General features: G+C 41.1%; 1 protein-coding gene across 10 annotated transcripts in view; it reads right to left on the reverse strand.

The window, feature by feature from the left end:
- Positions 1–15,297, reverse strand: part of NUP98 (nucleoporin 98 and 96 precursor) — a 101,034-nt gene extending 85,737 nt beyond the window's left edge. For 5 of the 10 annotated variants that reach the window (XM_032639461.1, XM_032639465.1, XM_032639466.1 and 2 more), the window contains exons 1-2: positions 15,123–15,293; positions 1,799–1,893 (exon numbers count right to left, since the gene is read on the reverse strand). In XM_032639461.1, the coding sequence (XP_032495352.1) occupies positions 1,799–1,874 (76 nt within the window). In that variant the 5' untranslated portion in view covers positions 1,875–1,893; positions 15,123–15,293. Of the gene's footprint in view, positions 1–1,798; positions 1,894–10,864; positions 11,000–15,122 lie in introns of those variants that run through there. The other 5 variants (XM_032639464.1, XM_032639463.1, XM_032639462.1 and 2 more) reach the window with 3 other exon arrangements.
- Positions 15,298–15,507: the final 210 nt, after the last annotated feature.

Raw genomic sequence — 15,507 nt, forward strand, 5'->3', positions numbered from 1 at the left:
AAGATCCCACATGTTGCAGAGCAACTAAGCCCGTGCGCCACAACTACGGAGGCTGTGCTCTAGAGCCCATGAGCCACAACTACTGAGCCTGTGTGCCGCAACTACTGAAGCCCACGCGCCTAGAGCCCGTGCTCCGCAACAAGAGAAGCCACCGCACTGAGAAGCCCATACACGGCAACAAAGAGTAGCCCCTGCTCACCACTACTAGAGAAAGCCCACACGCAGCTACAAAGACCCAACTCAGCCAAAAATAAATCAATTAATTTAAAAAAAAAAAAAAAAGTGACTCTGGACTTCCCTGGTGGTCCAGTGGTTAAGAATCCACCTGGTGGGCACTCTTGGTTAAAAATCAAGGATCTAGATATATAAAATAGTTTAAGAAAAGGTCAGGGGACACTTGTAAAAATTTTCTCTAATATTTTTGTTAGGAATGATTGAGGTTTGGTAGTTATGCTTTTTAAAAATCTTCATGAATTAAAGTTCTTGGGATTTCCATCAAAAAACTGTTCAGATGCTCCACTTAAAAAGAGAGGGATACGGCTTCCTTGGTGGCGCAGTGGTTGAGACTCTGCCTGCTGATGTAGGGGACACGGGTTTGTGCCCCAGTCCGGGAAGATCCCACATGCCGCAGAGCGGCTAGGCCTGTGAGCTATGGCCGCTGAGCCTGCACGTCCGGAGCCTGTGCTCCGCAACGGGAGAGGCCAAAACAGTGAGAGGCCCGCGTACCGTTAAAAAAAAAAAAAAGAGAGGGATAAAAACAAGATCGGGAAAATGCTGATAGCTGAAACTGGGAAATAAGTACATGAGAGTTCGTTATACCATTCCTTCTGTTTTTGTGTTTAAGTATAAATTTTTAACAAAAAGTTTAAAAGTGAGTAAGGGTTGCTATAGGCAACTAGTGCCATGTGGAATGGAAGGGGAAATGGATCTCAAGAGGGCTGGTGGGAATTAGGGACTCTTACATTTTAACCGTTGTTTCTTATTCACAGAGCAAATGTCAGAGCTGTTATTCAGTAACTGCATTTTATTTTATTTTATTTTTTTGGCCACGCAGCATGAGGGATCTTAGTTCCCCGACCAGGGATCCAACCCAGGCCCCTTGCAGTGGAAGCAGGGCATCTTAACCACTGGACTGCCAGGATGTCCCTCAATAATTGCCATTTCATTGTTTTAAAGATTTATTTATTTATTTTTGGCTGTGTTGGGTCTTAGTTGCGGCACATGGGATCATTGCTGCAGCTCGAGGGCTCTTCATTGCAGCAAATGGGCTTCTCTCTAGTTGTGGCGTGCAGGTTCCAGAGCATGTGGGCTTTGCAGCTTGTGGCACACAGCCTCACTAGTTGAGGCGTGCAAGCTCTGGCACGCAGGCTTAGCTGCCCCGCAGCATGTGGATCTTTGTTCCCTGACCAGGGATCGAACCCGCGTCCCCTGCATTGTAAGGCGGATTCTTTACCACTGGGCCACCAGGGAAGCCCCAATAATTGCATTTTAGACTTCAATATTTAAAAAAGGATTTCCTGGTCTGAAAATTAGTAACAAATTATAAATTTCTGCCAAAAGAGCCAATTAATAACAATACTTTAAATACCTTCTACTGATGATCAGAAAACCATGAAAACTCAGAACTTATTTCTCTTTATTTTAGAAAATTTTAACAAGATCATATCTTGGTCATTTTTTCAAAGTTAATATAAAGACCAAAGCATAAATTAATTCCTATCTAAAACTACTGGAGTGGATTTATTCTTAATAATAGCTTAAGATTTTTCTCCCTCATTTGTTATTTTTTAAAACTTACTCTGCCCAAATGTTGAAGCTGTGCCAAAGCCACCGGTGCCACCCCCAAAGGGTGTTCCAAATGACTTATTAAACATCTTCGAAATCTTCAGAAAGCTGGAAAGAAGAAAAAAATTATCACTTTTTAAAGACCACAGAATGCAATGGAATTTTTTTCAGAAAAACGTATCATTCTACAAATTTAGTTAGGCCTATTCAAACTACAGCATAACGTTCACTCTCATTCAATATCCTAAAACTCTATATGATAAAACAGACTTTGTAAAGTTGAGCTGAAATGAATTAGTACCATAATGTGAAGTTAAACTTCATATCCCACCAACAACCATCCCTTTAAAACAATGTTTTTCGACCTTTTTGAAAAACCTAAGCCCCCCTTTAATAAAGATTTCAGGTCTACTATACCAGATTTTGGTATGTCCCACGTAGTAAGTTATGCAGAATACCCATTAAAAATTACAAGGATATTCTCTTATCCCAACCACCTGAGAGGCTAAAATTTTTGTCAGGCTTTAGTTTCAACAGTTTGCATTGTAAAGTTTCCCCCCCATTTGCTTGTATATAAAATGATGTAATATTGTTCTTCAAACTATACACACCTCCTCCTCCCATCTCTAAATCCCAGAGATTCTGGTGCCCTGACATTCTTTTTGAGATTACTTCTTAACACTACTCTCTATGGTCCCCTGCTTATCTATCTTCTACTTCTTCTGGGAATATTACAGAAAACCTTTGGTCAAAACCCCCACTGCATATGAATGAGTCCCCTCCAGTATCCAAACTATACACCCAGGCACACTTAATGAATTGGACCAAAGTTCCAACAAGTACAAAAATGAAGTTTGATTTCCCCAACCTAGATCTGAATGAAAACAAGGTAAAGGTATAGTTTACTAAAGAAGCAAACACTTTCCCCCTCTATAAATTTTCCTTAAACTTAGGACATCTGCTACCACTTAACAGCCAGCAGACAAGAAAATAACGAGTAAACTACTTTAAATATGAAAACTCAGAAAATAGTCAATCATGTTTGTTTGGATTTTATTAACAGGCATGGTGGCTTTTTTATTATTTACACATAATGAAGTGGTTTTTTTCTTCTAGTAAAATCATATGCCTCATTCATATAATAGAATTAAACGTATCAATAACATGTTGAGGTGTGCCCCACCCACAATATTCCAGTGTCCCATTAGCACTTTGGTATTCTAACATCCAAAACGTTTTGTGCAACACTGGGGAAAAGGTGAAATAAGAAATGCTTTTTATAGAAAGCAATATTCTGCCCCCTGTGTTCCCCTAGAAAAAAAATTCCAGCACTTAGCTCTTTATCCTAACATCCAGGAATTTAATAACTCCTTCAATTAAACAAAGCTCACTGAAACCAGTGGTTCAAGAAGGCCACATCAGAATTAGATGGCAAGCTTTTCAAAGTACAAGCCTCTAGGCCCCATTCCAGAAGTCAGAAACCAAAATGTCCAGGATTGGGATGTAGACATTTGCATTTTGAAAGGCTCCTCAAGTGACTCTAATGCATTCCCTTGGAACTGGAGGCTATATTTCAGGTAATCATCATTTCTCTTTCAGTAATGAGATCTGCTTGAAGTTTCCTGCCTTCCCAATTTATCAGGTGTCACAAAGTGACAGACTGGACCTTTACCATATTAACTGGTGACTCTCCCTTCCAGGGGAAATATTCTTGGAAGTACTATTGTTTTGCTTTTCAAACAGTTCATTCAGAATTGACAGTTATGCTAGGGGTCAGATGTCTGGACTAACTCATTTTGATTGTACTCTCTCTCACACTGCAGTCTTGGGTCACAGCCCCAACTAAATCCACTTTATCTGCTGACTAAATTTTTTGACCTGTCACCAGTAAGGTAAAAACTGAGTTGTAATATTGTTATCATGCTAAATCTGCCATTTGTTTTCTTATTTGACCCCACAAATAGCAATCTATTCGTGTAAATCTGACATCTTCCATACAGCTGACATGTCAGGATGCAAAAGCCTAGTTAATAGTTTTTCTCTATGAAATCTGTCCTCATATAGAAGATTTTAGTGTTAATTAGGGTTTCAGTGGCACTAGGTTCTACAGACCAAATCCACAACTTCTAGCAATCAAAATTTGATTTAAAACAGTCTTATCCTAACATAAAAACCTAGTATCACACATATATTCCACAAAGGATTTTAAGTAGTAATAAAATATCCTGAGAAACACCTCACAGTTTACAAGCCCTTATGTATTATCTCAACAACCCTAAAAGGATCGTATGGAAACAGGATCAGGTGTTCAGCAAGTTTCCCCAAGGTCAAAGAAGTGATAAGTGGTAGATCCCCAGTTTAACCTCTGACTTGCCATGGACACCTTCAATCCTAGGATGGAAGATACTAAGAAACAAGCAAGAACATGTGCCGTATATTAAGGAAATTCATCTGTTCCAGACCCAAGAACAAGGACAATACAGGGACCAAATCCAATTTAAACTCCTGGAAAAAAAGCTTCTCACTCAAGCTCAGCCTATATTTTTGGTTCTGGCAAGGATGAGCCTGGTTTAGCCTCAAGCCTGATCACACTGGGATTCTAAGTGTTTTTTAAAAAACTATCACTGTGGAAGCCAACCAAGATTTTGGAAACAGCCTCATTATTTTTATCATGATCGTTAGAAATTAAAGAATGGCTAATACATTAAACCCTTTGCTCTTCAAACAAATCAATTTCCTGAATATGCTATGAAATGTCAGTGACTCATGAGAAATGCCCCCCCCCCACCGCCCCTACCAAACAACGTACTAATTCATTCTTCAAAACCTAGTTCAAATGACATCTCTTCTATAAGCCTTCTCAAACTCCCTTTAGCAATTAGTCATTCCTTTGGGCTTCCATGGCACATTATGATTTGTTTACACATATCTATCTTGACTCTATAGTGGACCCGTGATAACACCAACTACACAGATCTCCCTTTGGGACTCAAGGATTAGTTGTCCCAGCTGCTGAGAAGTACTACCGAAAGATTGCCCTCAGCTGTCGGCCCTCTTCAGAACAGCTGAGAGCTGCCTCACCCAAGGTCAGATCATCTCCGGAGGATAGACCATATCCAAAAGCCAGGCACCTTTGCTCCACCTTAGGGTAACTCTGAAGGGTGATCCTAGCTTCATACTCTCCATGGATTGGCTGAGGCCTTCATTAAGATCACAATTCAATTTCTTCCTCAGCTCATTTCTGCTTCCTTCTCTCCCACAGGTGGTGATCCCAAGCTCACTCTCTAATAAAACTCATGCAGGATTATCTCCAAGTCAGTGGCTGCTTCCCAAGGAAGTCAACCTCTCAACCTCCCCCAACGATCCCCTCAATACGTAATCAACTCCTCTAAGGTAGGAATAGTACCATTTGTATCTACTATCCCAAAACGTAACAATGGGTCTGAAACATAGATGTACTCATTTTCTAAATTAATGATAATCATCACGAATGTGCCTTTAAAACACAGTCTAAATGATCAAGTTACTTTATTTTTTTTTTAATTTATTTATTTGGCTGCACCGGGTCTTAGTTGCAGCATGCGGGATCTAGTTCTTTGACCAGGGATTGAACCGGGGGCCCCCTGCACTGGGAGTATGGAGTCTTAACTGCTGGACCACCATGGAAGTCCCATGATCAAGTTACTTTAGAAGTACCTTCTAACTTAAAATTATGTTAGATTAATTCTCACAACAAAAGGAAGCCATGAAAGGAAAGATTCTTGGTAGAATTTATCATTTAATTCAGAGGTTGCTAAAGGGAAGAGATCACACAATGGCTGGATACAACCACCAGACACTTCTTTGGCCTGTTATATATACATACATACACACACACACACACACACACACACACACACACACACGGTATATTATACACATACATATGTATGCATTTTGAAATGTTTATGTATATATATATATATATAGTCAATCTAGCTGATAACATTTAAAATAGGGATATGTCAGAAAAATGATTAAGCAGACTAAGACTATAATCACTTCATGGCAGTAAGAGTCTGGAGCTTAGTAGGAACTGTCTCTTTTGGTCATAGCCATACTCTCTAATGTGCCACAATACCCACCCAGTATCATTCATCTCCATCAGCTGCCTGGCCCCAACAGGTTTTGAGTTTGTAACTTCTGATATAATCAGAGAAAGAACCCACACATTAAGAACTCAAAGAGCATGTAATTGCCAAGAAGTAAGAAGTCAAAATTAGGTAGGAAAATGGGCGAGAACTGTGAGGAAAAATTCCTGATGATTTAGAATGTGAACTAGGTCTTAAGGGATTAGAAAGAGAAGAGAGGGAAAGCATAAGAAAGGTACACAGGTAAGAATGGGTTATTTGTGTACCTCTCCTATCTGGCCTTGTATCTCAACACCAAGCCCAGTTTCCCTCATATGATAAACATATAATAAATGTACTTAACAGTTTATTATGTAGTGATGTCATTAACATTAAATTACCCAATTAAAGGAGTGAATCAGAGCATTCTGCTAAGTATGTACCCAGAATATGGTGTATCAAAGAGTAAGGCACCACCAGAACATTTGAACAAAGTTACCCTATGAGAATTATTCCAAGTAAAAGATGTTAAATGAAAAAAAGGAAGTTGAAAAAGATACATTTGGCAGATTCGTTCTGTAAAATAGACAAGGTAATACACTGTTATTTATGGATACATATATACATAGTAAAAGTAAAAGAGGGCGACTAGTTACTAAAATAGACGAAGGTGGTTGCCTCTGGGGAGAGGAAGGGAAATGAGGCATGGGGCAGAGATTCAGAGGACCCAAACTTTTCTGTAATGTTTACTTCCTCTATTAACAATAACAAAAGATCTAGAGGATGCAGATATTTGCACTAACTCTCTATTTCCATTAAAAAATCTATTCAAAAAAGAAGTAATCCTAGAGACTGAAATGTGTGGAACTTCTAAATTCATTCAAGTTTAAAGGAATAGCACATATTCAAGTCTTTATCCTTTCAAATACATTAACCTGGCCCAAACTAAAACCCTCCTAGAGTAAATAATACTAGCTAATCCTTAAGTTCCTACTGTGTCCCAAGGGCTGTTTTAAGTGCTTTTTTAAAAAAATTCTATTCACTTATTTATGGCTGTGTTGGGTCTTCGTTGCTGCGCGCGGGCTTTCTTTAGTCTTCATTGCGGTGCGCAGGCTTCTCATTGCAGTGGCTTCTCTTGTTGCAGAGCACAGGTTCTAGGCACGCGGACTCAGTACTTGCGTCGCAGGCTCAGCAGTTGTGCGCACGGGCTTAGTTGCTCCGAGGCATGTGGGACCTTCCCCCACCAGGGTTGAACCCCTGCCTCCTGCATTGGCAGGCAGATCCTTTTTTTTTCTTTTTTAAATTAACATCTTTATTGGAGTATAACTGCTTTACAATGGTGTGTTAGTTTCTGCTGTATAACAAAGTGAATCAGCTATACATATATCCCCATATTTCCTCCCTCTTGCGTCTCCCTCCCACCCTCCCTATCCCACCCCTCTAGGTGGACACAAAGCACCAAGCTGATCTCCCTGTGCTATGCAGCTGCTTCCCACTAGCTATCTATTTTACATTTGGTAGTGTATATATGTCTTACTTCGTCTCTCACTTCGTCCCAGCTTACCCTTCCCCCTCCCAGTGTCCTCAAGTTCATTCTCTATGTCTGCATTTTTATTCTGGCAGGCGGATTCTTTTTTTTTTTTTTTTTTTTTTTTTTTGCGGTACGCGGGCCTCTCACTGTTGCGGCCTCTCCCGTTGCGGAGCACAGGCTCCAGACGCGCAGGCTCAGCGGCCATGGCTCACGGGCCCAGCCGCTCCGCGGCATGTGGGATCCTCCCGGACCGGGGCACGAACCTGTGTCCCCTGCATCGGCAGGCGGACTCCCAACCACTGCGCCACCAGGGAAGCCCTAGCAGGCGGATTCTTAATCACTGCGCCACCAGGGAAGTCCTAAGTGCTTTTTAATGAATTCTCTTATGAACCTCCCAAAAATCCAATAAGGTAGTTATTCTTATCCCTATTTTACAAATGGGGAAATTGAGACAGAAATAACTTGCCGAAGATCACAAAGTTGTTATTTACTCCAGAAGCTATGCTCCTAGAGTCCTCCTTAAGAAAGAAAACTGACAACTAAAGGGAAATGACTTTACATTCATTACAAATAGGGAACCTATAAGACCAAAATTTGGCAGTATTGATCCAGCACTATCAGGAGAAAGAGACACTTCTCTGGCAAACAAGGGAGTTCTAGTCACCAGAAAGGTAATCTCTCTCATGGACTGACAATTTATAAGGTTATCACCATGGCTTCTATGAACTTTCCTACAAAGATTAACCACTTCCTCTATGGATGGACTGACTTACACTCGTTGCAATTTTTTTTGGTGTAAGACATATTTAGAGGGACGTCCCTGGTGGCGCAGTAGTTAAGAATCCACCTGCCAATGCAGGGGACACGGGTTCGAGCCCTGGTCTGGGAAGATCCCGCATGCCGCGGAGCAACTAAGCCCATGTACCACAACTACTGAGCCTGCACACCACAACTACTGAAGCCCACACGCCTAGAGCCCGTGCTTTGCAACAAGAGAAGCCACCTCAATGAGAAGCCTGTGCACCTTAACGAAGAGTAGCCCCTGCTCGCCGCAACTAGAGAAAGCCCAGGCACAGCAACAAAGACCCAATGCAGCCCAATAAAAGTGTCTTTCAACTATTTCAATTTATTCAATTTCCCCTTAAAATTAAAAAAAGACATATTTAGAAAGAAAAAATAAAAATGAAATAGTGTTATACAGAAAGAGATAATGTCCTTAAATTTACTGTTCTCTATACTCAATCTTTTAATTAATAATTCAGACTGTCAGATATAAGAAAGAGGTAGCCTTAATGACAGGTTAACAGTAGTCCAGTATTCTCCCACTGTCCCAACTGAAGCTCAATAAACTGATGTCCAATTTTCGTGAGCTTTGTGAACTCTGGGCACAATGACAAAACTGTTTTCTTCCAGAAAAGTGGTGGACAGACCCTGAAACATGGTAACACCCAGTCAACTGCCAACTTTAAGTGCTATCTGAATGACTAAGCAAGCTTGCTGCTCTCTGACAACAGAAAGTCACACAAATGGGAAGTAATTTTTTCTTTCCACTTCACTGAGTTCCTTTGTATCAAACTCAGTAAAGAGCAAAAACACTAAATATCTGTTAGATAAATGGACTAGTATAGTACTTTCCAGCTTACAAAGTACTTTTTCATATAGTCTCTCATCTAATCTTCACAAAAGTACTTAAAAAGACAGGAATTATCGTCACAGATAAACTGAATAGAAAAATACTAATTTTTGCCTTGGATGAGAGAAGAGGGATGGGAGTTGGGGAGAATTCCAGGTAAAAGAGATTGGCCTAATCTTAATCACCTAATAATATAGCCCAGCAAAACTATCCACTTGTTTTACAGTATCCTTCCTATGATTAATCCCCAGATCAAGCCATTCCCCTTGTTAGAACATTCATTCTTCTCTCTAAATACTATGTTCCCTTTTCTTTCTAAAAATTGCTGCTCAAGCCTCACTTGCTTCACATGACTGTCCCAGATTAGACCCTTCAGACTCTTATCAGTATAAAAATACTTCCCCTCCCCCTCCCCCTTTCCAACCCCTATTACATAAACTAATGCCTCCCAGCTGTTTTTAGTTATGCAATATATTTGCTGTTATACCTGCCACTTGAGTATATGAGTTGTTTGCTGCCCTGGTAAAAAGCATCTTGATTTTGCTTCATTTCTCCCATTCCTGTGTAAAATTAACTTGAAATAACCCACAGTGTCTAATACAGCTCCTTCCTCATAGTGCTGAGTAGCATTTTTTCATCCCCTTAACATAACACTCATTTTACAAACTGAAGTAGTGAAGAATACATTAGCTTTAGGACAAATCTGTATTAAAAACTCTCTGCCACTTAGTATGTTTGCAGTTCTCTGTAAATCTAAAATTAATTCAAAATAAAAAGGTAAAAGAGGAATAAAAAACCGCTGCTACTTGCTACTGTGTAATTGTAGTTAAGTCATGATATTCAACCTCAGATCTCAATTTCTGTTGATACATCTGAACAATAGGGATTATACAGCCTACACCAAAGAACTGTTAGGAGGACAAAGTTGTCTCAAACTAGAGTTCCTCAAAAGCAGGTTTGTGTTTAGTTTTACAATATTTTTAATTAGAAAAATGTAATAATTTCCCCCCACTCTAAACCTTGATTGATCAATGCCTAGCTAGGACTCCATACATAATATGACTTATTTCCCAATACTTCAGTGTCATCTACTGACCACTTAACACAACTGTAAAGCACCACTGCAAACAATGAAAACAATTACCTCCCCACACAATATACCGAGTCACTCTGGATCATTCATTCACTTCTGCTCCTTTCACATCTCTAGCCTCATTCCCAACTACTCACCTTTTTAATTTACAAAACCATTTGCCTATTTCTTAAGAAGCTTATTCCAGCAAGAAGGGTTCGGGGGGCAGATACTAGTAATCTTTGTGTAAAAGCAGCACATGGAGGTCTAAACAAAGGCGTGATGATGAGTGACTCCAACACGTATTCAAGGAGGATGAACTGTTCCCTTCCTGAACAGATTAATTCAGGCATTCGATTATTCTTCCCTTGATCAGTGGTTTTCAAATAGTTAGCTATGGAACCCACTCCATAAAACAGACATAAGCACAAAAGCTGCCCTGGCTGAAGTAAAGAGGGGTGGGGGCACAGTAGAACCCCATCAGCTGACCCTTTCAAAGAAGCTTACAGCTGTATGAACCAGTGTGAAAAATTATTGCCCTAGATTAGTGGTTCTCAAACTGTGGTCCAAAGGCTCCTAGAAGTCCCCAAGACCTTGTTCGGGGGCCCAAGAAGTCAAAACCATTTTCATAACAATCCTAAGACATTATTTGCCTTTTTAAAAAAAACTGTGCTGACCTCTACACCTAGAACCTGAGCATGAAACAAGACAATGGCCCCAAACTGTATACTCACTGGATTCTTCACTGCCACCCACTTATAGCACACACAAAACTCCACTTCTGGGCTTCCCTGGTGGCGCAGTGGTTGAGAGTCCGCCTGCCAATGCAGGGGACACGGGTTCGTGCCCCGGTCCGGGAAGATCCCACATGCCGCGGAGCGGCTAGGCCCATGAGTCATGGCCGCTGAGCCTGCACATCTGGAGCCTGTGCTCCGCAACGGGGAGGGGCCACAACAGTGAGAGGCCCGCATACCACCAAAAAAAAAAAAAAAAAAAAAAAAAAATCCACTTTCACTTAAATGTCCTTGGTGGAGCAGTAAAAATTATGGATTGTATTAACACTTGACATTTCAGTACACATCTTTTCAATACTGTGTGATTATTTGGGGGGACGAAGTGGGAAGTACTCAAAAGCACTTCTACATATTGAAATACAATGGCTGTCCCAAGGAAAAACACTTGGGTGATTACTTTTGAGTAGAAAGCTGAACCAACTTTTTTTTAATGGAACTCCATTTTTATTTCAAAGAATAAATGACAAACTATGGTTACTTAGATTTGAAGAGAAAATTGGAATATTGAAAACTTGTGTACACCACTATGAGCCTGTCAACTTCCCAATTCTTAAAAGATTTATCTGATGAAATGGGTGGAAATATTAGCAACTGTAAATTTGTCAACATTTGGAAGAGCTGCGTAACTCAGTGCACCAATGATTCCTAATATATAATGTCATAAAATCATGCACAGGTAAACACACACCCATTCAAAGTGCAAGACAGACCAATGAATTTTAATATAACATTGTACAAAAGTTCAATGATATGGTTTCAGATTCCATGTTGCAACAAACCTTTAAGAAGGTTTGAGTGTACTGTCAAAGGAGAAATCTACAATTATTTGAAGAGGTCATTAGAATACTCCTTTTTCCAAATACTATATATCTGTATAAGGCTGGATTTCTTCACATACTTCAACTAAAACAACATACCAACCATCTGAATGCAAAAGATCTGCAAATTCAGTGGTCTTCTATTAAGCCAGACATTAAAAAGATTTGCAAAAATGTAAAACAATGCCAATGTTGTCACTAATAAATTTTTTAGTAACTTTTCATAAGAGTATTTTTAAATCAATAAATCTTTTAAAGATTAGTTTCAGTTTCTAGCTGTTCGGAGTCTGCAATAATTCTTAAAAGCATAAAGGAGTCCCAAGACCTCAAACTTTGAGAACTGCTAGACCATTGCTAGAGCCTCCTTCTAATCGTCTGACTCCAGTTTCACACCTTCCAATTTACCCTACTACCTCCCAGCTTAAACTAACTCTTAGTACCAGACTTAGGTAATTAGACCTATACTTTAAGAAATCATTTTTATTTCTCTACTAAAAAATTACAATTGTTTCGCATTACACTGAATTAAGTACAAACTCTTAAAATGTGGCAAATAATTCTCAGTGTTTATTAAATTCTCAGAGTCAGTACAATGGGACAAGACCTCCGATTCATGTGGCAGGTCGTGTATCAGTGAAATGGAAAGATAATGGAATCACAGAGCATCACATTTAATTGTATCAATTCAACTACAAGCTCTTTTTTGCCCTCTTCCACAAAAACAAGTAAATATTGCTCTATTTACCCAACAACCTATCTCCTTTCAAACAGGACTTTGATTTCTCCTATCCCAGAGAAAGGGAGGTTACCACAGAAATGAAAGGAGAAACTAAAGAAAGTGACTCTAGGACTCTTAGCTTTTCAGCTTCCCATACCAGATTCTGACAATTTAAGGGTTTTCGAGAATAGTTTCAACCAGATGCAACTTATTAGCGGACTCCACAAGCATAGACCAGACATGATAAAGGTAAGATTTTTTTTACTGAAATACTGGGAACGTTTTCTCTAGAGCAGTGGTCTCACTCAGGGGCAGTTTTGCCTCCCAGGTAACATGTGACAATGTTTGGAGACATTCTTGGTTGTTACAACTTAGGGAGGGGGTGTTATGAGTACTTTATGGGTAAAATACTACAATACACAAATGCCAAATACTTAGGTTCAATTCCAAACACACAGAACGTACCAAGTTCTTAAGAAACGCTGTTTACATACTTTGTCTCTAATACCTACTGGTAAATCTCTAAATTTCTTAATCTCCTAAACTTTGGACAAATTGCATAATTGCAGATGTGCTCTTTATTTACTGGAAATTAAATATCAGTACTACTACCCCTTTTTTCCTAAGGTTAATTGCTACTATAAAAAATCACAATAAAGTAATATTACTGATTTTTTCCAAGCTATGAACTTGGTTCCCTAAAAGTTGTGCTTGTTCTTAGTTATCCAGGAGCAAGTGGACATGAATAAAGTCAGGTACCAAAGTACCGTGTATCACACGAATGTTATGGGTCCTCTTATCTGGGCCCCGTATTTCAGGAGTACACAAATACCCAGCCTCTTTATAGACTATTTTTAGGCTTAACTCCTCCATATCTGTTTATCCATTCAGGCAAGTACACTTACTGCGGGCCTACTCTGTGCCAAGCAAACTGAATACAAAGTCAAAAATTTTTTTACCAGTCTAATAAAAAGACACAGCTAAAATACAAAATGATTTGTGCTATTAATAGAAGTATCAAATAAGTGTTATGGAAGCTTGCAGGGGAAAGAACGCCAGGAAAGGCTTCCCAGAAGAGAACATGTCACAGAAAACATACCCTGTTCACCTCTTAGTATTAAGACTACAGTTCTCTTCTGCTCTTACACACATTTTTCAGTTTTTGCTTCGTCATCTAAACAAGAGGAAAGTGACAATCTGACTTATGTGAACAGACCAAAGTGGCCTTCATCAAATCTCAATGAAGAGTCAAAAAATAACCTTATCAAATTATTTCCCAGTACCTCCTTCCTGTCCAACTTCTGGTTTGTTCTTTAAATATCCTAACTTCTTCGATCAAGTTCCAAACACACCATCTGTCACTCAGTCAACAAGTGTTTCCTTCTGAATTTATAAGACTGTCACAGGGGATGATCACTGCTCTTTCTTTCTTCCAGTTAGCTTCTTCTCCCAAAATAGTTTAATCTTCTAATTTCATTCTACTACAATTTTCGAATTCAGTAACAGAGGCGCTAGAGTTCTGAGGTACAAGAAATACAAAATGACTGCTGTGTACCTTTCTAAATCTTGTCCATATTTCTGGTTTTCTATTGCAATATTGCTGTAGTTCATTAACTGGACTCTTTCTTCTGAGTCCCCAGCAGCTGTCACAAATAAAAATTTCAGACCTGGGACAGGAAACTAGCCAATGACATGTAGTTTTATCGATTCATTTCCAATACATAACATAACTAACATTCTTTAACCAACTTGTAAGTTTAGTTCTCATAGTCTAGGTGAAGTAATGAAGCGTCTGCCTTCCCACGAACAGAGCTGGTAGTAACTAAATTGGAAACGCTATTGAAGACTAGGTCTGCTCCTAACTATCCAATGTCCCTACCTTAACCCCTCCACTCTTCCAAAGGGAATCCTCAGTAATGGGAGGCTGGAACACCCAGGGCGGGCAGTGTAGTAGAAAAATTTCTACACTGAGTCAGATGTAGCATTGGCTAATCCTGTTTCTTCTCTGGGCCTCGGTTTCTCCACCTATAAAACTTGCATTTAACGTAGAGTAGGGGGATTGGCTTAATTTCTAAGGTCCTTATGGCGATAGTAATTCAAAAACCTCACCTCGTCTAGCTTTAGGTGGAACACGTGGGAGAACAGAAAATAAGCTTTCACTCCATTAAACCGACCTTAATTCTCAGATACTGTTTTAAAAAGGTAACAAACTCCCGACGCACTCACACTCCCCTGGGGCTGCAAATTTCCCCTTGGAGAAGCCAAGGCACATAAAGCCCATCCCGCACGATGGTCGGAGAAGTGCTGGGAAAACCGTACTCAGGGTCTCAAGGCGCTGCCCCCGCAAAGGGCCGGCCCACCTAACCACCGCCTGGCAAATGAATGAGTACAACCAGCTAGAGGGACACCCCTCAACGTAGGCTGCAACGCAAGACCCCAGGGCCCAGATCCCACCGATAGCGACTCCTTCCCAGAGCCCGAAAAGCTGGGCCTCGGGGCCGCAGGGTCGCGGGCCCCGCCCCCTCCCTCAGGGCAGAAGGTGCGCGCCCCGGCTCGAGACTCGGGCGCGGAGAGGGCCTGGGACTCCCCGCGAACCCGCCCGCCCTGAGAGGAGGTGGAGCCTGCCGGTCCCCGGCCGCCGCCACCCCGGCTCCCGACTTACCACGATGCGGTGGGGGACGAGAAGTGTCAGGAGTGAGGGCCTAGGCCCGTCTGCCACCCGCCGCTCAGAGAGCAGCGCGCGGCCGTCACAAAACCGTCGCCGCCGCCACCACCTCCGCTACCGACCGCCGCTTCGGGCGCAGCGCGCAGAGGGCCCGACTGCGTCACACGCCGCCTGCCGTCAGAGGCTCGCTGCGGCCGCTCCGCCCTCGCTGTCTGCTCATTGGCAGATACCGCCGCCACTCTAGGCCCACCCTGTTATTCATTGGACCTAGAGTCTTTTGAAACCGAACGTGAGGGCTGTCTTTGGGAGACTGGAGAGGGGGAAGAGGAGGGACGGAAGGAATTAGGGGGAGGAAGCGGGAGGGGCAGTGGGAGGGACATGA

Source organism: Phocoena sinus, chromosome 8 (genome assembly GCF_008692025.1).
Source record: "Phocoena sinus isolate mPhoSin1 chromosome 8, mPhoSin1.pri, whole genome shotgun sequence".
In the NCBI taxonomy this organism is placed as follows: domain Eukaryota; kingdom Metazoa; phylum Chordata; class Mammalia; order Artiodactyla; family Phocoenidae; genus Phocoena; species Phocoena sinus.